The following is a 27,480-nucleotide window of genomic DNA, read 5'->3' on the forward strand; positions in this document are numbered from 1 at the left end:
AGAACCACTGACCTCTCACCGCTCTCGGTGGCCTCGGCCCCAGTTTGATTTTTCTAAGAGTCATGACCTTGTAGATCTTTCTTCTCCAACACATCAGGCCTTAGAAAGCATGGCCCATTTCTGACCTACCTCTTCCTCCTGACTTGGAAGGGAGCTGTTTAAGGGCATGCGTGGTGAGAATCTTTCAGGATTGAGGCAGCTGTGGGTGAAAAGAGGCCTCTCCTGAAGACAGCAGGGACTAAACGGCTCTGGGTTGCCTTCTGGGAAGAACGGGATTCCAGGGCCTTTTCTGGCAGTTCTAGTAACAGCAGAGGAGGTATCATCTCTGCTCCCAGAATCGTCCAGAACCTCCAAGGCAGTGGGGGGATGGGGATGGGCGGCTACTGCTCATTTAGCATCTCCAGTCCCTGCAGCTCCCATTACACGATTGGTGGACACGTGGACGAGAAGAAAACCATGTTTTTCATGAAGGATAGAATAAGAGGCACTTCCAAACTGGAAGGCGCTATTGCATCTGACTCTGCAGAAAACCGCGTCTCCAGAAAATCACGCTCTGACTACCATCTTGCTCCTTCTTCCTCTACATGGCCTGTAATCATAACAACAGCCACTGTATCTCCAGACCCTACCTCTTAGAGTCAGTGTCTTAGGCAGTTCGAAAGCTCTACAGTGAAGCTCTGGATTTGACGGCGTCATTAACCTCCCCAGACCCAGCAGCCAAAGAGAGCAGCTGCACATCAGTGAGAAAAATCCTGGGGAGGCTGATTTCCCAGACGCTGGATCACCATCGCACGCAATGAAGCAAATCAAACCTTCTTGATGACGCACGTGACCAGTGAACACCCAGGGCCTTTGGTTATAGAAAGGACACTAACAATGACCATAAATGCTCCACTGTGGGCAGCATTTTCAATTTACAAATTCATCCTGGTGTCCTCAGGTCTGGCAGAGATCCTGTTTGATAACTGAGGCTCAACAGAAAGGAAATGAAACAATCCTCTGTTCTGCTTTCTGGAGAGTGGCGTGGGATGAAAAGCACAGAGACAGGCTTGAATTTGAAGCCAAGAACCAGGGCAAGCCTGTGAGTCCTCAGATGGTATTTAAATCCTCTGCAACTCATCTTCCCAGCAATAGGTGGCGGTAGGGGGGAAGCTATAACAGGGTCTGTACCGGAGACAGTGTAGGTAGAAGCTAGGCTCCCCCGCAGGGAGCTGTCCTTGGTGCTGCCGGTGGTGGTAGCCTTACTGGGGGTATAACAGCATACTAACCAGTGCGGCTCCTGGAGTTGGACGAGCAGGGATTCACCTTGGCTATACCACCTACTAGTTTTGTAATACCGGCATTTAATCTTGCTCAACCTTAGTTTCCTGCTCTGTAAAGTGGAACAACATCTCTACTTCCTAGGACGAGGCTCACCATCGCAGGAGACAACATTGTTAACACGGGTAAACTGGCCCTTGGCCCTTAACGCACCAGGCACACTGTGTCCTGCAGTCCCTGGGAGCTCATTCTGTAGCGTGGACCCTGAGAACTTCTCACAGTCACCATGGACTTCCAAGTGGCGGGGGGGGGGAACCCGTCTTTCAGATGCAGCACTAATTTCTGTCCTTTTTCTGGGTGGAAGCTTTCTTTGGCTTTCTCTGTCTCTGTAAAGGAACAAACCCTCCCTTGAAGGCAATTATAAAAGAACAAAGGCAGAGCACTTGTCCTAAGACACCAACACTTCAGGAGCAGTTGGGCTGATAGAGAAAACAATTCCTACTCAGTGGAGGGAACTCCTTATCTGTTTAATTGATTGGCTTTTGTTTCTCTGAATAAAGGTCATTCCGTGGCAGAGGTAGCACCCAGCAGCTGGCAGATGACAACAAGGGCTGCATAGTGAGGACCAGCTGAAATTACCCCTGCAGAATCCTCCAGGCGACAAGGTTAGCCACTGTTTATGACCCCAGAAAAGAAGGGTAATCCTCAGCAAACAGCACAGAGGATGCTAGGCTGTGCTGGTGTCTCTTAACCTAACACTGTCCCCGGGCAGAATCTCTTGTTCCATCTACACCGAGACCTGACATCTATAGTTCCTGAAGCAGGAGTCTTAGGTTTGCCAAACCCTGTAAAACTTCAATGCCTCTGGATAACAACTAGATGTCTAACCTGCCAGCCAGGGCCTGGGAGATCTGGCTGTTCTCCATCCTGATACCCCACAGGCCCCTGGCTGTGTTGTCACACCGCCATATTTCTGTTTGCTTCCTTGTCTTTTTTTTTTTTTTTTTGCGGTACGCAGGCCTCTCACTGATGTGGCCTCTCCCGTTGCGGAGCACAGGCTCCGGACGCGCAGGCTCAGCGGCCATGGCTCACGGGCCCAGCCGCTCCGCAGCATGTGGGATCTTCCCAGACCAGGGCAAGAACCCGTGTCCCCTGCATCGGCAGGCGGACTCTCAACCACTGCGCCACCAGGGAAGCCCCTTGCCTTTTAATAGTAATAATAATACCTCCAACCCCATTTTCCAGGGCTGTGCCTAGGGTGAAGAGAGTGAGCACTCACCTGGGGGGCGAAATGTAAGGGGCCCCGGGAAACCTCAGGATCCAAGATAAAGAATATTTTACGGCCATATTTTTATAAGTCAAAATTAAGGCAAAATAATCCAAGATGAACAAAATATGAACATGAAAATAAACACAGGGCTCCCAAGGGGCAAGGATCAGGGGGAGGCAAGGAAAGTGAGGGATTCGTGTGTAGGTTGGGTCTCATCTCTTTTTTTAATATAAATTTATTTAATTAATTAATTTATTTTGGGCTGTGTTGGGTGTTCATTGCTGCGTGCAGGCTTTCTCTAGTTGCGGCGAGCAGGGGCTACTCTTTGTTGTGGTGTGTGGGCTTCTCATTGCGGTGGCTTCTCTTGTTGTGGAGCACGGGGTCTAGACACCCAGGCTTCAGTAGTTGTGGCACATGGGCTTCAGTAGTTGTGGCGCATGGGCTTAGTTGCTCTGCAGCATGTGGGATCTTCCTGACCCAAGGCTTGAACCCGTGTCCCCTGCACTGGCAGGCGGATTCTTAACCACTGTGCCACCAGGGAAGCCCTGGGTCTTGTCTTTATTTAAAATTTTGATATTTTGTTCCTTATGTATCTACTGCACTCATTTTAAACATTTCATAATACCGCATTAGAGTCTCATTTATCTTGGTTATAGAGGATTTTGGCTTCCCCTTACGTTTTCCACCCAGGTCCTCACCCCAATCCTGGCCCAGGGGCTGACAGAGCATGAGGGCTAAGATTGACAGAGGGCTACAGTGTGACAGGCACTGGTGGGGGCATCTCATGAGCGGCCGCCAGGGCCAGAGCTTGTAAGGTCTCTGCTCTCACACTCCCTAGGGTACCAGGAGGAAAGGGAAGGGCAGAGAGGTAAGAAGCTAGCCCAAGGAGACTGCTGAGACTGGATTCCAACCCCAAAGGGCTTGCTCCTGTGGTCTGTCTCCTACTGACAATTTCCTGCTGCATCTCCCATCAGATGAGCCACACCGTGTCCCAGCCAGGCCACAAGAAGAGACACAGTGACACGTGTCCCTGAATGTTGGGGCAGAGCAGTGCATAGAGTTTCCGGCAGCACAGAGGTGACAAGGGGGTCAGAGAGAGCCCCCAGGGCAGCATCGATGTCAGGGGAAGTGGAATAAGGCTGGGAAGGTCAGAGCTCACCCGCTCCCTGCCTGTACGCCACACTCACACACTCTCTTCCCCTTAGAGGTAAGTACTGTCACCACCCAGAGCCCAACCAGCCACAGCCCAGACACCTGTTCTGGCAGCCAGAGCTTCGCAGCCTGTTCTACAGCTGCGATCCCAGCTCCTTCCTCCCAGGCCAGTCTCCCTGGCTTTGTGAAACTACAAGCTATCCTGCCCGTTTTAGATGGGTGTCTTGTCATTCATGTGAGAATTAATGATACTCACTTGTGTTTGTATAGCTCCTTCCTAATATTTTTATTGAGTGCCAAGTTCTTTTTATGTATGATATTGTGCAACTCTTCCCTCTCTCTGAAGTTGTTTTTATTCACATCGTTAGTGGGTGGAGAAATTGAGGCCCAGAGAGGTCAAGAATTTTGCCTAAGGTCACACAGCTCCAAAGACTCAACTCCGGGGTGGGACTCGAGTTCAGAGATGTCTGACCCCAAAGCTCATGTCTTAACCAGCACTACACATTCCTATCTGGTAGCTCATCTATACTTTCAGCCACTCAAGTATTTGTCTACGAGCAATCTAAGACTCACCAAGTTCAAGGGCCCCTTCCTATGGTCACTGAGACAGTCAGTGCTAAGGAGAGAACCTGAACGTGGATTTTCTGATTGTAAAATCATTGTTCCTTTCCACTGGACATCACTCTTCCTCAAACGTTGGTTCACCAGTGAGATGAGAATAAACTCGCGTGATTTTTATGAAAGCTCACTGACCTGTGGTCCATCTATTCCTGGGGGCCCTGGGAGGCCTCTGGGCCCAGCATCTCCCTGCAGCAGGAATAACGGGGAAAAAACAAAACAAAACAAAACAAAACAGCAAGAATGAGTGTCTGGAGCCCATGCCCAGAGTCATCCGCAAGCCATTCTCTTACACATGCACTCACTGACTTCCCACCGGCTTCCCTGTCCCCTGCCCCACCCTACCGCGTGTCTGAGCAAGGGTGTAGGTGGGCGGCTGTGCATTTGTGGCCGTCACCCACCACCAATGTGGCAGCTGGTATGAGAGCCAGTCCCCAAGGGCCCCCATGGCCCTACCTCCCGCTTCTGTGCCCTTGCGTAGAATCCCCCCTTGTGTCCCCGAGACCCGGTGCTGAGGTCTCCCAGGTGATGTATTCCATTACAGTGACAAAAACTAAGTTTCCCCTTTTCTCCTTACCTTTTTCCCTTCTGTGCCTTCTCTCCCTGGCTTTCCCGGGAGACCTTTGTCCCCTTTAAAACCTGGCAGACCAGGGAGACCTGGGGGACCTGGGGGACAGTCATTGCACACATCCTGAGAAGAAGAGCAAAAACAGCACAGTTACTTATAAAACAAAAGGTGGCCCATGGCTCTTACCTTTCCAGACAGGAAGAAGGCAGCAAATGATGAAAAGGAAACAGGTGGATTGAGTCACTACCCACACAGCTTGTGTCAAACTTTGCATTTTTTCTCTCTTGGTCTTAAATTAGATTTCAGCACTGATACATCTGATATATCTGGATTATTACTGCATTTCTCCTTACTTCTGACCAGACTGCTGAAATGTAGCACAAGATGAAGATGTCGAAAGCGAAGATGTACCAATGTGTGTGAGCGTCTAAAAACATTCACAGTATAGATTTAACGCAAACATTTAGTACTGTTAAAGATAGCATGCTCTGTCCCTAAGACCAGAGACAAAACACAGCTGGGAACTGCATTCTCTGTCTGGTGGGTTTGCCCAAAATGTTTCTGAACAAAGCAGCAAAAAAAAAAGAAAGCAACAGGCACCGACCCTTGGGACTCTCTTGCTGTGACACACACCAAATCTCACCATGCCTGGCATTATTCTTTGTTCAAAGTAGGCATTTAATAACTGTTCCCCAGAATGGAACTTTGCTCCACTCGTTTGAGGCAGGTTAAGTGCTGTCCCTGGAGTGAATGTAAAGTTCTCAGCCCAGAGAACAGGTTCTCTAGCTTGTCTGTGTCCTCCCCAGATCTTACATTTTGGAGCACAGTAAACACCAAATACAGTTCACAGGCTTGACCACACTCTCATCCATTTCACACCCCAGGGTCTTGGATTGCTCCTTCCACGCCCTTCTCTCTAATCCTCACTCTCTTCCTCCCCTGTTCTCTCCCTGCTGTAAGGGTTAAATGAGATAAAACAAAGAGGTCTCTCAGAATAGTGGCAGATCATTCCCAGTGATTTTGGCTGTTATGAACTCATGTATCTACCCAGCAGCTCCCTCACTGTTAGGCACTGTGCTTTTCTGCTTCGAGACCACAACGAGCACACGTCTTGAAGGGCTCATGGTTCCATGTACCAACTGACACAAACAAACGCATTAACTAGGGCTTCTGGGATGCTGCACTGGAGAGATCGGTGAAGACTTGTTCATATTCAATGAGGTGATGATTCAGGTGACTTGGCATTCAAATCGGTCTCTAGGGCTTCCCTGGTGGCGCAGTGGTTGAGAGTCCGCCTGCTGATGCAGGGGACGTGGGTTCGTGCACCGCTCCGGGAGGATCCCACGTGCCGCGGAGCGGCTGGGCCCGTGAGCCATGGCCGCTGAGCCTGCGCGTCCGGAGCCTGTGCTCCGCAACGGGAGAGGCCACAACGGTGAGAGGCCCGCGTACCGCAAGAAAAAAAAAATAAAAAAACCAAAAATAAAAAAACCAAAAAACAAATCGGTCTCTAATTCAGGATGGAAGGGCTTTCGTCATCAAAAAAGCAACTCTGAACTGTCCACCTTCCTTTTAGGTACTTACTCCTACTCAATATTCGAAGCTTCTTTGGAAGTGTCCTACTCCAGGAAGCCTTCCTGATGGCTTCACGCTGGGGATGTGTTCCTGCTCCCACAGACCCAGGAATTCCTGCTATGGAAGCACCTGTCTCACTATTGAGGAGATCTGTTCATAGCTCCAAGCCCTCCCCACCAAGCAAAAAAGTGTTAGCTCTCCGAGAACAGAGATAGAGTTGCTTTATCTTTGCATGTCCACTTCGTAGCAAATAACCTTCCGCACAGCGTGAGTTCCATAAATGAGGGAACCAGCCGACCCGACCAACCACCAACCAACTGGCCACTGGCCTTCTGGCACCCAGTGCCATCTTCCTTTAGTGGTGATTTCAGATGCTGGTTGAATGTTTTCGGAGGATGAGGAATACCAAATGTCGGGCTACATGAAGAAATGGCAGATGAGAGAAGCTGAAGGATACTGTTTCCAGTTGCTGTTTTTTGTTTGGAAGAGTGGCAGGCTTCGGAGGAACTCATCTATCTCATCGATTCCTAGACCTTCGCTATAGCTCGTTAAAATGAGATACAGCCGTCAAACATGGCAACAATGCTCACAGGATGAGATTTTTTGGACGTGGTGGGTGCAAGAGTGATTCGGAACCGTTCTTCACAGCGGGATCCACAGCATAAAGAAATTGTATCTGAACAATACAAAATGTCACTACTTTCCAATTTCTTTTCCATTTGTGGCATGGGTAACTCAGCCTGGGTGTGTCTTAGTCACACATTCTGTGTAGGATTGTTCCCTGATGACCAGAGCAGCCCCCAGCAGCCCCCAGACTTGCCAGTGAGGGGGCTGGATCGGGTCCTGGAATCCAGTGAGCACAGGGCGAGACCAGCCCCCCACCTGCTGTCCTACCAATGCTCACTTTGGCTCCTATGCACCTGGGGCCCCTGGTCCCTCCTGACCTGGGCTACCGGAAATGCCTTGACACTAGTGTTGGGGCCCAGGGTGGGCTGCCCCAAAGTGTCTCAATAGCATATAATTTTGAACTAAAGATACGTAAGAAATGGCCAGTGCAAGAGGGATGCTGGCCCTTCTGTCTGTCTCCCTGAAAGCAAGAAATAAACCTCTAATGTGAAAAGTACCCTCCCTGCATCTGGAGGTAGAACAACCACTTTATCCCCAGAAACAGGGATTTCAAGGCGGAGAAGCCTGTATAAACAAATCTTAAATTTACTACCCTAAGTCCAAGCTCCGTTTAGATTCTTCACTAATTAAGGACCCAAAGCCTAAGTTTCTTGCCCTGTCAATTCCTCACAAATGTATTGCTTCTTTAACCAAAAAGTATAAAAGCTGCCTGTTTTGGCCACATCTCAGGTCCCATTTCTATGAGACCTCCACGTGCACAAATTAAAATGTATTTATTTTTCTTCTGTTAATGTCGTGTGTCAATTTTATTATCAGTCTGGCCACAAGAACTCCAGAGGGATTACAGGGGGAAATTTCTCCCTCCCTGTCACTAGCCAGGGTTCTGCTTCCGGCTAGACGGGCTTTGCCCAGACCACACCAAAGCCTCTGCCCACTTGGGATCACGGCTTCACCTCTCCGAGCCTCAGTCCCTTATCTGTGAGATGAGAACCTCAGAGTCTGGGGAGAAATACATGAGATAATGGATGAAAAACGCCTGATGCCATGCCCGGCACACAGTGACAGCACAGGAATTTCAGCTGCTACATGTGTCACTGTGGTTTCAGTTGTTATTTTCCTCCCTGAATCTGTTGCTTTGTCCCCCTGGCAGATCAGACGCCCCTGATCATCAATACCGACTCCCAACTTTTCCACTTAACTGAGTCATCTCAGGCAAGTCACTTAGTCCCTTTGAGCCTATTTCCGTATCTGTGAATAAGGATTGTTCTCCTACCTTAGGAGAGGAATGTGAATCTGAAATAACACGTGTGAAGCATCTAGCACGTTGCAGGGTTCCAACTGTAAATACAGACTCCCTCTCGCCTCCACCCCCTTCGTTTTTCCTGAGACACTTTCAGCAGACCCGGCTGGCTGCGTCACTGTATTTGGTGTGGGACAGCATATCAAGAAAGTGCTCAATCAAATGTGTACAACTGGAGGAGTGCTGCAGTCTCTGCCCGGCATAGGATTCACCTCCAGATCATCTCATGCAAGTTCTTGCTGGATTCCTGAATCCTCACTGCAGATTCCTGCCAAAGGGTTGTGGAGCCTACATTTCAAACCTCTGGGTGACAGGCAAGAAACTCACTACCTGCCCTTTGTCAGGTAGCTGTCAGGAAGCTCGGATGCATGCAGAGATGAAGTCGGAGAGCAGAGGGGCTAGAGCACAGGACGTGGAGGTGGTCACACTGGGCTTGAGTCTTCGCTCTGCCACCATCCAGCTCTGTTGCCTTGAACAAGTGACTGATCCCCCTGTGCCCAATCTCCTGCTCTGTAAAGTGCAGCACGTAATAGTACCCACCCACTGGGTTGTTGCTGAGGATAGGATGAAGTAATATTTATCCCAGGGAATCATCTAATGGAGAGGCCCTGAGGATGACCTCCCCGGGCACAGATCCAACGATGGAAGTTCATTAAACAGGAACTCTTAGGAGACAAACTTTCTAACCAGGCAGTTTTCCAACTATCAGAATGAGGCAAATTTTCTGTAATAAAAGATACCTTCGTAGCAAAAGAGGGTCCTTCCACCAGCCCACCTGGACCGGATCATCAAGATGGCAGCAGGTGATTATAAAACAGGGAGCTAGGACAGCTGACTTCACAGACCTGGGCAAACCCACAGAGCCCAGGCTCTTGTCCACAGGGTTTCCAGGCAAAGAACAGCTCTGTAGGGCCAGGGAGTCTCAGATGCTTCCCTGAATGTAGGTGCTCACATTCTCTCTGCGGTTCCTGGGTGCTCTGAGGAACACAGCTGCATCCTTTAGCAGGTAAGAAGTACCGATTTGACGAAACACCTATCTTAATGCTGTAGCCGTAAAGCATTAACCCATGCAGCGTCCACCCCTATTATCATTGCCATCAGGACCGGGACACCTTGAGGTTGAAATCCTTGGTGAGGCTGTGGGGTGGGGAAGACAGGGGCCAATGCAAACCCAGGGCCTTCCAGCGGGACACAGTTAGGAAAAAATGATCGAGAACAGAAACGCCTGTAATAAACACGGCTGGAATCAATAGATAATGAATTCTTGCCATGTCCTTGTAAAAAACAAAACAAAATTCCCTCTTGTTAATGAAAATCAGGAAAGATTGCTCTATTACTACTCATTTTCCAATGAAATGTATAGTTTCCCACCAAGGCATCTCAGCGTATGAAGAGATGAAAAGGCCCAGGCTTCTGAGAGGATCTCTTTCCCTTTTGCTCTCCTCCCTCATGCTCTCCTCCCTCATGCTCTCCTCCCTCATGCTCTCCTCCCTTTTGCTCTCCTCCCTCATGCTCTCCTCCCTCATGCTCTCCTCCCTCATGCTCTCCTCCCTCTTGCTCTCCTCCCTCATGCTCTCCTCCCTCATGCTCTCCTCCCTCATGCTCTCCTCCCTTTTGCTCTCCTCCCTCATGCTCTCCTCCCTCATGCTCTCCTCCCTTTTGCTCTCCTCCCTCATGCTCTCCTCCCTCATGCTCTCCTCCCTCATGCTCTCCTCCCTCTTGCTCTCCTCCCTCATGCTCTCCTCCCTCATGCTCTCCTCCCTCATGCTCTCCTCCCTTTTGCTCTCCTCCCTCATGCTCTCCTCCCTCATGCTCTCCTCCCTCATGCTCTCCTCCCTCTTGCTCTCCTCCCTCATGCTCTCCTCCCTCATGCTCTCCTCCCTCATGCTCTCCTCCCTCTTGCTCTCCTCCCTCATGCTCTCCTCCCTCATGCTCTCCTCCCTCTTGCTCTCCTCCCTCATGCTCTCCTCCCTCATGCTCTCCTCCCTCTTGCTCTCCTCCTTCATGCTCTCCTCCCTCTTGCTCTCCTCCCTCATGCTCTCCTCCCTCATGCTCTCCTCCCTCATGCTCTCCTCCCTCACTCTCATGCAAGAGCCAGGTATTTTCTGACACCTCCCAAGTGGTTTTGAGAACACAGGAAGCGAGGGAGAGGGTGGCCACACAAAATCCAAGGCCAAGCTTCACCCGAAGCTAAGACAAAAGCTTGGAACAGAGGCAGCAAAGGGTCCTCCACACGCACAGCCGCAGGACTGCTCTTCCTGAAACACAAATCTTATCCTGCCTCTGTCTCGCTCACAGCCTTCCCCAGTTCTTCTCTTTAAGCGCCGAGGTCCCTGGCCAGGCTCCTGGGCGTCCAGCTTTCCGTGCCCTATCTCAGCAGAGCTATGCTGAACTCGCATCTTCTGTCGCCCGTGGAGAAGGCGCACGCGGTTCGGACCACGAGCGCAGCGCGCGCTCTGATCTGGACTCAGCCTGGCTAAGGGCCCGGCAGCCGGCTCCACCGCCCTGCACCTGCACTCTGGACCTCGCCCCAGAAGAAACCCCACCCGGCCTGTCTGACTCTGCCCATGCGTCCTCTCAGAACTCCAGGATGCACTCCTGTGTGGGGTCAAAGGTCAGCCTCTGGAATCAGTGAGGAGTGGGCTCTAGTCCCATAAAGTCACTGAGCCTCACAGTGACTCAGGTTTCTAACAAGCAAAACAAGAGCATAAGTAGTACCAACATCAGAGAGTGATCGTGGATATAAAACAAGAGCCATGTGGGAAGCATTTCGCATAGCACTGCCTGGGAGGATTTCCTGTGATGAGGGATCTCACTGTCCAATAAGATCGCCACTAGCCACAGGTGGCGAGGAAGTACTCGGAATGTGGCTAGTGTGACCAAGGACCGGAATTGCTAATTGCAGTTTTAATTAACTTACATTTAAATTGACACATGTGGCCAGTGGCTGGCATACTGGGCAGCGGAGTTTAGCACGCTGCTGGCACACAGTGAGTTATCAACAAAGGCTGCTATCATTGCTAATATTATAACATAGTTGTTCGGACAAAAAAGCACATATTATTGAGATCTCTAATCCCCCCATCGCCATTTTCAAAATGCATGCACGTTTATTTCATGCTTTTACCTTAACCAAGAGATTTATGTCCCCTGGAGACAGCAGTGGAGAGGGGCCCTGTCAAAACAAAAACCAGTGAATACAGACACACACACACGCATGCACACTGCACACTCCACGCTTCTTTAGACAGCACGCAGCCTTCAGAATGGAAGCCGTAACACATGACGAAGCTGGGCCGGGCACGGGATGACAGGCGCCCTGCCTACGCCCCATGCTTGGGAGCCACAGAAAGACGTGGCAGCCCAAGTGCACGGGCTGCCAGTCCTGAGTCTGACATCGGCCTTTCTGGTCCCCGGTCTCCTTCTTGTGGCCCTTTCTCTTCTCCTGGTGGCCTCTCCTCCCCACCTCCATCAAAACCAATAGGGCCTATGGGTACTGTGGAAGACAAAGGGGCAGACGGCCCTTTATTCCCCAGATGGGTAGCAGCCGTTGCTATCAGTCATTCACAATGTAGCATGATTTTAAAGCAACTTCTTCAGCTTTCGTAGGTGAAATAGCCTTTTAAGCCTCATTCATCATTATGAGCTGGAAGTCTCTAACTTCAGGAAGAGTTCAGAAATCAGGAGTAATTACATAGCCTCTGAAGGTGTGTAGGAGCCCGTGGGTCACTGACTTCACATTCAAACCCACGGTGAGCTGGAACATGGCATGTGATGGGGTCAGCCCGGAGCCCAAGCGGAGCAGAGGCTGGGTTCACACTGGGGGTCAAGGGACATGAGGCTGGGAAGGAAATGGAAACTAAAGGCAGACACTAAAGTGAGGAAGGGATTCTTAGGGAAGAACTGGGACACTGGTGTGCTACTTTGCAAACTTCTAAATTTGCAGTGGAAACGGAGTGCCAGAGAGTCCGCTCTGCAGAGGGAAGGTGGCAGGGTTTCCTCCAGAGTTTCCAGAGTTTTCTCTGTGGCCACAATCGGACTTGTGGCGGCTGATTCCTTCTGATTAAGTTTGACGTTGGGTTTATGCATTATGACTCCAGTCTAGCCTCCTAACGAGACAATTTCCCTGGCTGCCCCCCTCTCCCTGGCCCCACGGGGTTTCTGCCACATCCTGTGGCTACAGCAAGCCATGTGACAGCAGCATCGTATGCGTTTGCATCGGATAATCTCGGCAGTGGCTAGGCGTACGCCTGTGTTTTCTGAGTTGAAACGCTCAAGTATTCTATCAACACTCTGGTCTATTTCAAGAGGACACCTGAGAGAGACTGGGGTAGGACTGACTCAGATTTGGAGGTTCTGAAGGCACCACTAGCCCGCAGGGAGAGCTCACGTGGGTTGCATCTGCTGAACAAAGCCGAGAACGTCCTCAGTTACCTGAGACCGACCCTCAGGAGGAAGGCCAACTTGTGCCACATTAATTAAAGCTTTAAAAGGGGGAGAGGAGTTTTATTTTGACGCCTTATTATTTTCCCCTGGGAAGTTAATAACCTAAGATTCCTATTGTTCAAATTGGGACATTTTCACACTGCTGGCCTTGTATTCTTTGGAATATTTTTCTGCTGTCATTTGAGCCCCTTGTAGAGTTAGAATGAGCTCTATTAGACAGCATGGCTGGGCATCAGTTAGAAAAGGAGAACAAGGAGTGAGTTTTCTGTGTGGGTACAGCGTGGCCTTGGGGATAATTCAGTTAATGTCCTGTTGTGGTCCATTTCTGTGGGTCTCACAAGATAGGTCTGAATACACAGGAGCAAGGCCGTTGTGGGGTGGTGGCCTCCTGAAGGTGGACACAGGACGCATCAGAGATTGCCACGTTTGCTCTGGAGGATTGGTTGTTGATGGGATAAGAGAACAGGAGTGGGAAGTGCTGGGGTACAGGAGACATAGTCTGTGCCCTGCTTAGACCCTCCTTCCGTCCTGGCGTGCCCAACCACCAGCTGCCGGGACGCTGGCTGGAAGGTCACACAGAGACGTTACACAGTCAATAAAGAGCTGACATGGAGGTGAGAGCGGCCGGCCTCTCGACTGGAGATGGGCCAGCTCCACGGGGCTGCTCGCTCCCCGTAGGCTCAGAAGGAGCCTAGATTCCAGCTGAGCCCACAACTTTGACTGCCTTTTCCCCACCACGCCCTGCTTTCTTCAATCCTGGCAGGTTTCACCTCAATCAGTTGGCACAAGAATCCTCACCAGAGGCTCTGCTTCCAGAGAACCCAAGCCTAGACAGAGGGATTCCCAGGACAGTGCAGCCCTGGAGAAACACTGTAGGCCCCACTCTCCACCCCCTGAGGGACGATGACTGTAGTAAAGGCTTAGCTCAGCAGACCTGGGTTGTCCAAAACCTGCACATTCCAAAGGTCCGGCCCTGGCTGGCTTCTGGGAGATAACGTCTAAGTCCTTGGAATGCCCTACCCGATAAGAGTGCCTTTGTTTACCTAGGGTCTTGGGCCAGGCAGATAACTTATGCTAACACCGTGATCTATGGCGGGGTCCTTGGACCACGTGGGAGGGCTGGAGATGGTGGAATAACCCAGCCCAGCCAGGGAGGCATCACACCTGCCAGACCCGGACACCAAGGTCTGCCTGAGCGTCCCTCAGTGGCAACACCTGCTGCATTTCAGAGCACGCATGGTCATCCATGTGCCCTCTGATTACACACAACTGCTGGGAAAACTGAGTGCTGGGAGGGGACACCTGGAACCCCGAGCCTTGTCTCTCAGGGCCTCTGCACTGTGCTTCTCCTCCCTGTGCTGCTCTTAATCTGTAATAAACCATCAACCATCGTGAGCCTAACAGCTTTCCTGAGTTCTGGGAGTCCTTCTGGTGAATCACTGAACCAGAGGGGAGTATCGGGGACCCTTGAAAGCATGACTCATCGGATTAGTGAGATCACAGAGACCGACAGCTACCCAGTGGTACTTGGGACCACCTGGGGGCAGCGTGTTCAGTGAATTTAAAGGTAGTCAAAGAGAGACCCATCCTCTCTCTGTCTCTCTCTCTGCTCTGCCGGTGTCCTCCCGTGGACATCACAGTTAGTCCACCTTGTCAGCTGGACTCTGCTGATGTAATTTTCTCTGCAGAGGTGTCAAGGTCTGGATTTGGGAGGGGTCATCTGAACCCCCTTCAGCCTCTGGCCTGAACCTTACTCTTTCACCCACTTCACCTGGGACTTGCACTTGGGTACGGGGGTGGCTGCTATAGGTCTGACTCCCTCTATCCTCCAACAAGACTTTTCACTCATCCCACTGGCAGGGCTTCAGTGAAAAGTTCCTGGACGCTTCTAGGCAGACCAGGTGCCCCTCCAGATCTCTGCTGTGCCCAGCAGCCCGGGTAAGTCAGGAACAGATGCCCACGCCCTCAGGGGCCTCCAGGCCTGGGGTCCTTGCCTGAAACTTGTAGCAGGTCAGGCTCACAGAGGAGAAAGATGGCCTCTCCGACCCATCCTGAGGGGAAGCTCCTGCCCAGGGGAGCTTACTGGAGTCTGACACCAGCCCTGAGGCCTGAGATTCCCCAGTTGCAGCTGCCACTGGTTCCTCCATCTTGGGTGGTACCTTCTGATGGACTCATTTCTCCTGTGTCTTCACAGCTGTCGCCCCACTCACCCAGACCTGCTCATCCTCACTGCTCCTTCCCTGGAGGGCCCACTCGGGGCCTGGTTAACTGGCTAAGCCTTTGGGGCTTCTCTGGCATTGGTAACTTAATTGGGAGGCGGTTCCCCAGAAGGTGACTATACTGCACACGAAGGAAGCCTGCAGGAGACTTGGGCTAAAATGAGGATATACAGCCCAGGACCAGACGCTCAGGACTGTCCATTTCCGCTCAACCTGCTCTCGCTGTGAGAGAGGAAAGAAAGTTTCTTCTACTCTAAAAGGGGGGAAGCCAGGAGGTACTGACATTACTGAACAAAAGGGCAGGACAAGGGCCGGTGAGGAACTTGCCGTGAGTGCGGCTCTTGTCCATTTGCTCTCCCCCAAATCACCATTCATCCTTCTCTGTCCTGCTCCAGGCCCGGGAGGCTGCACCCTGGGCATGTGTCGGGGGACTCACCTGCCTGCTGGCTCTCGGGTGAGCTGGACCAATAAGAGGCACGTTAGGAAACTGGAGTGGGGGGCGGAGGCACTGCTCCCTCCTTGCCTCTGGCCAGGCTTCCTGGCAGTGGCTTTGAACCCACAATGACAGCCCCCATCTTCCCCACCAGCCTCGCTTTCTCTTGGCTCTGGAGAGAAGCACAGGGCGGTGCTGGCTTCCCTCTGTGCTTTACCTCTGGGTGGCACAGCATCTCTGCTTAGCTCCCTCTGCCCACAGCTTTGTCAAAAGCCCCTTCTTAAAGTCTCTTGCGCTATACGAGCTGCATTTATTCTGCCCGAACCCCTGACTGATGATCAAGACTCGTCCAGAACAGGTAGATGACGTACATACCGGCTTGCCAGGAGGCCCTCTTTCTCCTGGGTTTCCAGGTACACCCTAAGAGAAGAGAGAAAGGACATTAGTTCTGCTAAGCACATAATCCTGACCCACCCTGCACACCCTCTCCCCCAACCTCTATAATCTGCCGGGTGTAACTCAGTAGAAAAAAAAAATCACCCAACCGTGAAGACTGGCACCAATAAAAATTCAAAGTTTCCAATCTCAGCTGAATACCCGAAGCTTCTCAGGAAATACTCAACTGTGCCGAATGTTCAAAACAGTAAACTACCCCTCCTATAACTCCTTTCCAAAACATGGAACCGAAAACCACTCGTGCATGCAAAGTGTGTACCTGTGTGTGCACGTTTGTGTACACGCACGCACACACACACACCCCTATCTTAAATTTCTGCCATCCTTTTCCAAACACAGGAGGAAGGACCAGCTTTGAAAAAGAAGGCTCTTCTACGGAACTGACTCTAAGGGTGTAATACTGAGAGTGGAGCAGATACAATAGATTCAAGTATTTGGAGATAGGAATGAGAGGGTAACTTTCTTCTCTGAAACAGAACCCAAGGAAGGGAAGGGGAGGGTGATTTATTGTTCCTGCTTATAGTGAACCAAAACTATAGACATGGAAAGATGCGAGTCTAAGCACTACTGGTTAACGGTGCCAGACCTCTGCTCCAAGAACTCATGGTTGTCTTTTATCCATTTGGTCAGTAAGTCTGTATCGAGTAACATCTACGTGCCTGTCACCCTGTTAAGCATCAAGGACCTAGAGATGCATAAGACACATGGTTCCCACCTTCTTGGAGCTCAGATCTATCTGAATGAAAGTCAGATCACAGAGATAAGAGATGGTTATCAGTGTCACAAAGTGGGAAGAGATACAGCCTCAAAGAGTATTAGGTAAGTCTGTAGAATTCCCTTAAAGGGAGAAAGCCATTACACGGATGAGTTAGGAACGGGTCCATGGAGAAGACGATACCTGATCTGAGCAGAACTGACCAGCTAGGTACAAAAGAAAATTGACACAACAACAGGAGGCGTTGCGTGGGATAACCGGAGCTTACAAGTTTCTGAAAGCATCACACAAAAGCCAAAGAAGTGAAACTAGACAATGCAAGCTTACAGGGCACAGGGAATTGAGGAGCAAAACATACAAAATGTTCATGGGGGAGGGGAGACTAGTGAAGATGACCAGCTCCCATGGGGGCATCCTGGTCAAGGGAGGCAGGGAGAGGCTGGAGAAGGGTTCGGGAGACAGAGCCGGCACCCTTTGCCTTTACTTACGTCTTGGCCAGCTGGTCCCTGGGGGCCGGGGAATCCAGGTGGGCCTTGAGATCCCTGAAGAAAAAGAAAAGACATCCCACCCACAGTTTAAGGAAAATAAGGCCCCCTTTCCTCGGGTCGGTTCTCCTTGTATAGAAGGCCTGGCGCTCTGAGGACTCTCTGGTGGAACGTGGGTGCCTGAGAGCCGCCTTCTCAGAGCTTACGCATTTCACTGCGCTCGTGGAGGTGGATGCATTAAATACACACAGAAAGGATGCCCGGAAAGTCTTCCCCGTGAGCCTGACTGCCCAGGCCCCCTTTGCAGGCCCCTTTCGTGAGTGGACAGGGCAGCTCCCGCAGTGAGACGGGCCTGAGCTCACCCCGGGTGCCGTGTGGGTAACCAGCCCCGGGGGCTGGCCAGCTGGGTAGACTGCCCTGTAAGAGGCCCAGCTCAGAGCCCAGCACTCAGGTGACCATTACTATTTGTTATTGGAAAGTCACTCCCACTCTGATGAAAATTTCTAGACACTATCAGGAATCAGCACAAATCATCTCTCGTGATGGATCTCACTTCCTGTAGGAATTTTCCTGTGTCTTCCACCCACCTTACAGATTAAGAGAGAGCCCTCACTTGCTCAGGGCTATGTGGCCGGGGGTGTGAAGCCAGGATTCAAAATTAGTTCCTCTGGCAATGTGATTAAATTTGTTTAACCATGGCTGTCCTTCTGGAAAGCAGAGACAGCAGAAGGCAAAGGCAGCGTCAGTCTGGCCAACGATCACCATCACCGCGTTCACTGCACTGGGCAACGCCCCAATCCCTCTTACTCCACCATTCCATAGGTCAGTGCTTACACCTTGGAGAGTTCGCACTGTTTAACATTAAAGATTTTTTGAAACTATTGTATTTTCTGGCCTCTGCAATTTGAAATTGCTTTGATCGCATAATTTCTCCCATCAAAACCCAGCCCTCTATTTAAATCATACTGTACCTGAGGTCCTTTTTCTCCTGGTGGTCCAGAGGGGCCCTAAGAAACAAACAAACAAATAAGCTAACGAGAAGTGAAATGTTTATTTAAACATGCTGTGGTGTTTATTTCTAAGCTAGGTCTTTAACTGTCCTGAAAGGAGGAGCTGACTTCCCCCATCTTTAAGACGTAGCGTCACACCCTCTCATACCACCCTCTATCGCTGCGCGTGGGAATCTTCCTGGAGCCTTCTCCATTTGCCACTGAACTAGTGCCACCCCATCCTGGCACCCACTGGATGTCTGACACTTGAGCCCATCTCTAGCTCTGGTGTGGAGTGGAACCAGCATCCCAGCATCCTAGTGCTGTGCCCCCTTCCTGCTTGGGCAGCACAGGCCTTGGGGGGGCGGGTACATCCAGAGCCAGAATCCCCCCCGCCCCCCCCACACACGGGTCTCCCATCCTGCGAGTGTGACCAGCCTAGAATCTGGCTTCCGATGTTGCACTGAAGATGCGTCCCTTGCTCGAGGCATTAGTGTCTACTTTCAGTTCCTGCAGTGAGCAGAGCTGCCCCTCAGCCCTGAGAAGGCTCTGCCCTGCCTTTCTGCCTGGACACGTTCTTGCCACACGCTGGTTCTCAGTTTAGATGTCAGCACCCTCGGAAATCTTCCCTGGCTTCTCCCAGGAGGCTCGTTAGAAGTGGTCCCCAGCCCCTGGGTGCATCCCATCACAGACATGTGGCCTAGTGCTGTCATCGCTTCGGGGCCCGTCTGTCCTCTCTACTAAAAGGACTGCGTGCTGTCTTGGGGGCGCTCGGCACGCTCTTGCCAGTGCTCAGCACGGCCCCGGGTGTGGTCAGGACGCAGCAGACCACAGCACACGGCACTCTGCTAAAATTAACATTTTATTCTATGAGGAGAACCGGAAAATCACGTGTTATCATCCTTTCCATTGACGATCAAACTAAGGCCCAGAAGAGACAAAGAACCAGCCCAAGCCACATCGGGAGTCACTCGCCAGGTGGGTTGAGTCCTACCGCCTGTTCTCGGTTCCGTGCACCTGTGCATACCTGCAGCAGTGCCCATGAGAACTTCCGAGATATCCCAAGAGGGAGAAGAGACTTCACTCAGAGGCACAGGTTTCTGGCAGTATGACAGACCAGGTAACCTAAAAGCCTGCCCACCAAATAGTTCCCAGAACTACCTGATAAAATAAAGTAAGCATTTTAAGTGCAGAATTGAGCACTAAAGGAAGGAGGGGACATCTCCAGAGGCCTAGGCCAAGAGGGCAAGTCGGGCAGGTAAGACAATGGACTCAGGATCCCACCTGGGGTCTACCTGACTCACAGGTCATTCTCCCTTCATTAGCTCTCACTGCTCTGTCAAGCTGTAGGTCAATGGTACACATGGACCAATATACACACATCCGAATTTCGTTCCTTTCAAAGTAGTTCCTTACTGAGACTGCACACTTATTCTTCAAGGAAAGGGCTTAGGGACAGTTTATTACTGGCCTGGGGAATGCTGTCAGATTTCAGAGGCACCTTTTGTTTCCAAATTAAACTCCATGATCCACCTCAAGCATCTGACTTGTTCATTAGACTAAGCTCCGAATTCCTCTCTCCCATCATTTAATATGAAATCTACATGTGAAGCATGGATTTTGTTGTCAAAAAGGTCTTCATTTCAAATCGGAGCTCTATCAGTTATTAGTCATTTGACCTTGAGCGTGTTACTTAGTTTTTCTGAGCTTCAGACTCCGCAACACAAATACAAAGCAAGGTGATCACCTTGCCTTGTGTGATCAGAAACAGAAGATCCTCTAAGTAGAGAACCAGACCCGTGCCTGGCCCATACATAACAGGCATTCCCACGCTATCTTGCTAGTATACTTTTAAGAAATAGAAAAGTGTGCTGTGGAGGAGGGATTGTATCATGACTTCCCAATGTCATTCCTACATTTGAAGCCTAAACACGTGTTCAACAATAATGACCCTCTTTTCCGAGATTACGCCCTCTGATGGGTTTGTTCAAGAGTCACTTTACCCAAAATACATATTTTGGCCTTTGACACCATTTTTCCACTAAAAGGAACTCCAGCTCCTTGTAGAAATGACTGATCCCAGATCTGGGTAAGGAGTACGGACAAATCTGGAACATCCTGTCATTCCAAAGAGCAAGGAAACTACCGAAGACTGGAGGGTCAACTTGAATAGTCTCCTATTTGCATCAAATAAGACCATTTGAACAGTGAAAGGAAGAATAACTGCAATATATTAAAACAAGTCAAATGTGTTTAAATCCACGGGTTCAAAACTATTGATAAAGAACAAAAACACCTCGTTGATCATCTTTGCAAGATGCTAGGGAACCAAGTCGTTATTTGAAAATGATTAAAGGGAAAGCATTTATATTCTGCCTTCCACGTGAGCTGTTCCACTGGGTATCCGAATTGTAAATGAGGGAACATCTCTCCACACAGAAGTATCCTAGCTAACACATAAAAAAGAACTGATGGAACTAGAATAGCACCAATTTGCAAGCCCTGATGTGCTAACTGATCTACACCTTGGCTATCAAAGGGTGTGAATGTCACAGCAAAGACACCACTGGACATCACACGCCTCCTGATGGCAGTCTTGCCAGAAAGATCAAACCTGAATCTGCTCCAGCCTCGACGCCCAGGTACGGGTGTATAGGAAACACAGGGACAGAGTAGTGCTAAACTGTTCTGTGAGCAAAGTCCAGACGGTGGGAAGTTCTGAGACCAAACAACAAATCTTGTCTCATCAATTAAAATATTGCCATTTATATTTATATAAATTTGAAATCTGATCCCCTCTCCCTCCCTCCCATAGGTATCTATTTGAAAACACACTCATTTCATTCTCCATCATCTTTTATCTGAAGGGCTCATGGGTACCAGGCTAAGGGCTGGACTTGCCTTTCATCAGCCCAGTGAGCCAGGCGCACTGTCTGAACCTCTCTAAGCCTCAGTTTCCTCATCTGTAAGCTGGAAACAATCATAGTTCAGGCTCACAGAACCACTACAAAGACTGAGGAGGGTAGTGCACGTAAAGGGCCTCCCACCGGAGCCTGGCCCGTTGTATAAGTGCTCAGCATGCCTTAGGAATTATTATTAGGAACAACAAAAAGCCTTGCTGAGATTAGAAAGGAGAGTTTTCAACCAGAAGTGAGAGGAGAAATTTATTTAAAACCTTTTTTTTTTTTCCAAGAGAAGAATCCCCTGAGACTTTAATCTAAAAAGCCGAGATTGGGACATTCAGCTCCTGGTTACACAGGGAGCCCTGGGGTCTGGGGTGGTGCGCTGTCGCTGGGATCCTCCCCAACCCCTCCTCTTCTGCCCACGGGACCCTGCTCTGCGCACAGGACCTTGCTCTGCGCACAGTGCAAGACGAGAGCGCGTGGCCGGGAATGAAGCCCTGCAGAGCCTGTCCGGAGTGTCGGCTCTGAGGTACCTCTCAAGAGATGCCTGGTGTCCCCAAGCAGCGGCCGGGCAGATGGGGCTATAGCTGGCTGTACACGCTTGTTTCGAGGGGCCACAGGCCAGCCTAACTCCGGGACAACAGGAGTGGCTCTGTGGTTCTTAGAACCAAAGGAATTGGACTAAACCAGCAGACGCGACATATGAACAGAAACAACGGCTAGACTTGCAGGTCAATAGTTCGGAAGCGGTAACGTACGTGAGAAGACGCTGGCACAGGAAAGGACAATGTAAATGTGAACTTCTGTTCTACCACTGCCCTGCTTGGGCATCTGCTTGGAGCTGCAATGCTGGCATCCAATCCCAGTTCTACCACATCCTAACTGTGGCTGCAGGCAAGTGTCACATCTCTTAAGTGGTTTCCTTTATTTGTAAAATGAAAGGGAGAACAAGATCTGCCTGGAAGGGTGGCTGGGAGGATTGGATGAGAAGTTGTCCACGAGATAAATGAGAGAATGGGCATGGGTGCCCTGCTCACGTCGGACCCTGCCAGTAGGCAGGCCACGTGAGCTGTGGTTATGACTGCTCTAGCTTTTAGCGGCTTTCATTTCTGTTCTTATTGTATTACTCCCTAGAGGAGGGGGAGCAGAAGAAAAAAAAAGAACCTACCAGTTAGGACATGTGACACCGTCCAGTTAGGACACGTGATGTATGTTTTTGCACACAATCAGCTCCGTGCTTCCTTTTCCCCATCACACTGTTGGTCTATTAAGGGCTGTTGAACTAGTTTTCTTTGTATGTGACCCTCAGCGCCTGAGCAAACAGGCGTCAGAACAAGTGACTCCAGAGAGGGAAAACCGAAGATGTAGAGAACAGAGGCGCAATTTCAGCCAGCGAAGGCTGAGAAAGACGTCTGAGAAGGATTTTTATGACCTCAGAAAGTCCAAGGCAAGGTTCCAAGTGTTATTACCAATACTACCACATTGTAATCTGCCCAGCACCCCTGATTCGTAAGGAAACTACTGCTCAGCACGGAGGCCTGGGGTGCGGGCTGCCGGCGGGAATCCCGCCCTTGCAGACCTCAGGCTCCGAGGCTCAGCGAGCTTCAGCAACGCTTTGATCTGCCCTCAGACGCTGCAAAAGGAAGACCAGAGGCAACCTGAGGATCAAAGGGAGTTTTTTGGTTAATGTCTTGAAGGGAGAAGCCAAGACTCCAAACAACTGCCTCCCCGTCCACCCCCCGCCCCACGATGTGCAGAGACGTCGGCAAAGAAGGTCCCGAGCTCCTTCCAGGGGTCAGCGCTGCTCCTGGACGCCGAAGGCCCTGGAGCTCAGCGCCACGGAAGGAAGGACGAGAAGAATCCAGCCTTCACGTGAGCACGTAATGGAAGCGAACAACCCTCATCCTGCCAAAGCCACAGGAGAGCTGAAGCAGAGGAAGAGAACTGGCTTTGGAGGATGTGGCAGTGATCGGCACCCTGGCCCTGGCCCAGCTGCGTGACACTGGCCAAGTCACCTCACCTTCTGAGCCTCAGACTGTTTACCTGGAAAACACTGACGAAGCAGGCACCTTCAGGACCTCTCTCCAAATCCCCTAGGCACGCACCCACCTGGCAGCTCCTCGCTGAAGGTGCCTGCCCCGGGGGCGTCTGTAGCCGTAAGGGGAGGCTCGCCCCGAGTGCAGGGCAGCTCCCCGGGAGCAGCCTTCCACCAATGCCCAACGGGAGTCGGTATGCAAACACCCCGGCTCTGCCGCCCTTTTCGAAGAACAGCTCTGCAGCCGTACCCCAGTCTCCAAGGGCTTGCCAGTGGAGGCTGCAACTCCCTAAGGGGTGATTTCTGAGACAACTTCCCAAATAAACTCCTTGCCCTTGAATCCTCTTCTCAGGAGATGCTTCTGCAGAATCCCAGCCTTCACCAAGGGATAAACCAACTTTCAGGGGACTGAAGGGCTGAGGATGCGGACGCTTCTGGACTCAGCACAGGACCACATATGGACCACTCAGCCAGCGGCAGGGCTCCTGTAAAGCACAGGCGTGTGAGGGACGAACTCACAGCCTGTCGGCACCCCTTCTCCACCTTCTCCGCACACCCGCTCTCAACACACCCCTGAGCCCTCATTACCGACAGCCAGGCCATTAGGAAGGAGCGTCAGCCAGAGACAGAATTCATGAAAATTCAGTAGCGCTGCCCCCACCACGGAAAGTGGAGGGAGGACATTGAATAGTTGATTCTCGGCCTCTTGGCTGGAAGCAGCCAATTACCTTTCAGGTGGAATCACTGGGGTAGTAACGTATTTCCCGGGAGATTTCATGGCTCTGAAGCGGGAGGTGGGGCGGGAGCGCCCGCCTCTGCTGCCTGGCTTTCTGACTAAGGGCTTGATATGATGACTCCTGGGGAGCGGACGGGGCATGGGAAGACCCGTGAAATGACAGAGGGACCACCCAGCTTACAGCCCTGCGGTTCCTCTTTCAGTCCGTTTCTCTCCTAAGGGGCTAATTCCTGCATGATTCAGAACCCTAATTCTAACAGAGCAGGCCCCGTGAAAAGCGGGATTTCAGAAGGAAGGAAGCCTGAGCGCTGTCTCTTCAGTACACCTTCTGCCACGTTGTTCCTCCTGGCTACCAGCAGATGAAAAAAAACAGCCAAAGACAAAAGATAAAACGGATGTAATAGAGGGTTTTGTTCATCAGAAATTTTAGCGGAGAATCTCTTCTAAGAAAAACTGACTAAAACTGGACATTTCCAAGAGGATACCACCTGCCTTCTCCCTGGTTTCCGGGGACCTTTAGGAAGACACAAGGCCACGGGTCTTCCTACCACCTTGAAGGTCGCCCCGTTGCTGGGGGCTGGAGTGGAAGTGACGTGGCCATTTCTGGTACGAGGCGCACTTGGGAGGGGGGTGGTCAGAGAAGAGAGTGCCCCGGGGAATTTCAGGGACAAAGTGAGAGGCCCAAGACCAGCCCTGGGGTGTAAGAGCACCACCGGGGGGAGAAAAGGGGGTTTTAATTTAACAAGTGGCACTGTGGGCGACACACTGGATTTCCTCTCAGATTCTTTGAGAGACAGATGAGGAATGAATGGGATCACTTTAGTTCTTGAACGCAAAACCAAGCAGAGATCAGGTCATGGACCGCTCCAGTGTACATTCAGATTACATTGAACGGGGGTGAAGCTAGACTGTGCTTCTGGGTTAAGATAATAATGATCCCAACGATATCAACACTGATACAAGCGCAGTTTGGATATTAAGAGGCTTAGCAACAGTGTCTGAAAACCACTGGGTATTGGCGCTTCCTTTAAATAACAGTGAGACAAGTGCTACAGACTGATGTTCGCGTCTCCCCAAAATTCATACAAAGAAACCTTAACCCCCAGTGCGATGGTATTTGGAAATAGGGGTTTGGGGTGATTAGGTCACGAGGGTGAAGCCCTTATGAATGGAATTAGTCTTTCTAAAGAAACTTCAGAAAACCCCCTGACGCCTTCCACCCACCACATGAGGACATACAAAAACCAGTCATCTATGAACCAGAAAGCGGGCCCTCACCAGACACTGGATCCGCCAGCACCTTGATCTCGGACTTCTTAGCCTCTAGTACCGTGGAAAGTAAATTTCTGTTGTGTTTAAGCTACCCAGTCTAAGGAATTTTTGTTACAGCAGCCCAAACAGACTAAGACAACGTGGCTGCCAAAAACCAGCAAATGCAAGTTTAAGGCGCATGACTAAGGTACCGTGTCCTTAGCAAAGAAGGGACTAAACAGAAGATAAAACCCCAGGATTGAAAACTGGTCTTAAGTTCTGAAAGTCATCATTCAGTAACAGGGGTGGGGAGGGAGGGGGGGAGGTGGGCTCTTTGTGGTACAAAGGGAAGAATTAGAAGCAGCGGTAGAAGACACAGACAAGCGTAATCCTACTCTCTCTGGAAAGAAATTCCTAAAAGATGTCTATTCTCTACAGAAATAACTGTCCAAACATCAAACCCAGATGGACGAGCTTTGAAAGCAGTGTCTCCTATTCCTGGAGGTCTCCGGGGTATGCTGGCTGGAGACGCTCACGGCAATCCTCAACTGGGATGGGGCCTGGGGGTCATGGATACTCATGACCTCTCACAGCTCAAAGGTTTTACGGTTCTTACAGTCATCACCTCCAGGGAGCCTGCCAGCTCACACCCAGGAGACTGATGTGAATTATTCATCAAAACCACCAATCCAAAGACCACTTCCTAGATTTTATTTTGGAGATAAAAACCTTCTTGACTCCACTTACGTTCTCACCTGTACGTTAACTGGAGGAAGAGGGGTAATGAACTCATTTTTGCCTGAAATACACGAAAGCATGCTGTTTCTTCCACATCACACTCCTTTCCCAACCAATTCACGTTCACTGGCTATACCTCAGTTTTTGCAAAGTCTGGCCAGTGAGCACTGTTTTTTCCTTTTTATTTTTTAGTGAGTTTTGTTCTCTCACTCCTCTTTGAATGAGACAAGTCTTGGTCGCCCCAGAAAAGCCTTATTCCTATAAGAAATACACCAAGTTTTAGAAACAGTGTCAGTCACAATGGACAGACCTACAGCCTGGCCGGCCCAGGCATCAACGACCCACTACCAGATTAGCCGGGAAAGGCGTGTCCCTGTTGCAGGGCCTGAGCAGCAGGTCCCCTGGGAGCCAGCAGGGGCTGGCTGTGTGCCAGGGAGCAAGGGTATGCTGGGTGGGTAAGGACTCACAGGAGGGCCAGTGACCCCAATGCCCGGGTCTCCGTGGTTGCCAGGAGAGCCGGGGATCCCAGGTGCACCACGGTCCCCCTGGAAAGAGAAAACACAAGGTGAAGAGGTCAGCTCTGAGCAATAGAGAGCCAGGGTGCAGGAGAATTACGCCCCTCCCACCGTCCGACCACACTCTCCAGCCAGCACTTCTGCCCCAACCCGGATTCCGAGCGCCCCCTGAAGTTCATCCGAGCTGCCATCATCCCACCCAGTCCAACACCCGTGGACCACAGCCACTGACCGTGACCATGCCCCTCTCAGGGCTGACCATGGCTCCAGATGTGATTATAACAATGTGACACCCCCCCAACGTGACCACAATTCCAAGTTTTACGGTGCTTTCTCCAGGCTTCACCTTGCCCCCATCCTGGACCCATGACCATGTACCCACATTTCAGCTTAATGCCCACATCACCAATACATTAATCCATTATTTCACCAATAATTTGCCAAGTACCTACATTTTGTGGGTCACTTTTCCAGGGGGTGGGAGCGGGGAGAACGACTGAGATGTAACCTTTGCCTCGTGCATGGCGGTTAATATAGTGCACGTTTAAGTTCTGCCTTCAGCCTTAGTCACTGCTGGCTTAAGAGAGCGACACGTTTCCTGAGCTTTAATCCTTCATTTACGAAGGGCAGGTAACAGCAGGAGCTGCCAGGCCCGCACACGCCGTGCCTGTTAGGGGATCGTGCCTACAGGGCGCCCGGTACAGCAGCCAATGCACATAGGCCGTCGTAGTTGCTGCTGTTCTCAGATGCCTGTCATTCTGGACGTTGATCGGAAGAGTAGAGGGGAAGGAAAGAAGAAAAGGGAAGAAGTTCTGCTTTGCCACTTGCTGTAGAAGGATGCTGAGACAGTCACGCCTTCTTCTGCATATTTCAAAATCCTCCCCCTCTGAGAACAAGGGCTTATCCTAACCGAGATGGCAGCCGAAGCCGACCTGCACTGACACAGGCTATTTACAGTCTTTACACATCTCGTTTTGCGTGGATACTTACACGTTTCTGTTACATCAATATTAACGACGAGGAGGGCTGCCCCCCACACCACGGTAAACGCAATGTATGTTGCTTGCAAATTATTACCTTTCTAAATTCCAAAATAAATTCAATCCGGAGCACACAGGGCCCCCAGGATTTTGTGTAAGAAACTGTGCACCTCTGTTAGGTCAGCAGACGGCAGCCCAGCCTGACACTGAAA

General features: G+C 50.8%; 1 protein-coding gene across 1 annotated transcript in view; it reads right to left on the reverse strand.

Moving 5' to 3' along the window:
• COL22A1 (collagen type XXII alpha 1 chain) overlaps positions 1–27,480 on the reverse strand; it is a 268,416-nt gene that overhangs the window by 45,770 nt on the left and 195,166 nt on the right. The window contains exons 40-46 of the mRNA XM_030875888.2: positions 26,241–26,318; positions 18,093–18,128; positions 17,125–17,178; positions 15,841–15,885; positions 11,495–11,542; positions 4,878–4,991; positions 4,436–4,489 (exon numbers count right to left, since the gene is read on the reverse strand). Of these exons, the coding sequence (XP_030731748.2) occupies positions 4,436–4,489; positions 4,878–4,991; positions 11,495–11,542; positions 15,841–15,885; positions 17,125–17,178; positions 18,093–18,128; positions 26,241–26,318 (429 nt within the window). The remainder of the gene's footprint in view (positions 1–4,435; positions 4,490–4,877; positions 4,992–11,494; positions 11,543–15,840; positions 15,886–17,124; positions 17,179–18,092; positions 18,129–26,240; positions 26,319–27,480) is intronic.

Source organism: Globicephala melas, chromosome 17, assembly GCF_963455315.2.
Source record: "Globicephala melas chromosome 17, mGloMel1.2, whole genome shotgun sequence".
Lineage (NCBI taxonomy): Eukaryota > Metazoa > Chordata > Mammalia > Artiodactyla > Delphinidae > Globicephala > Globicephala melas.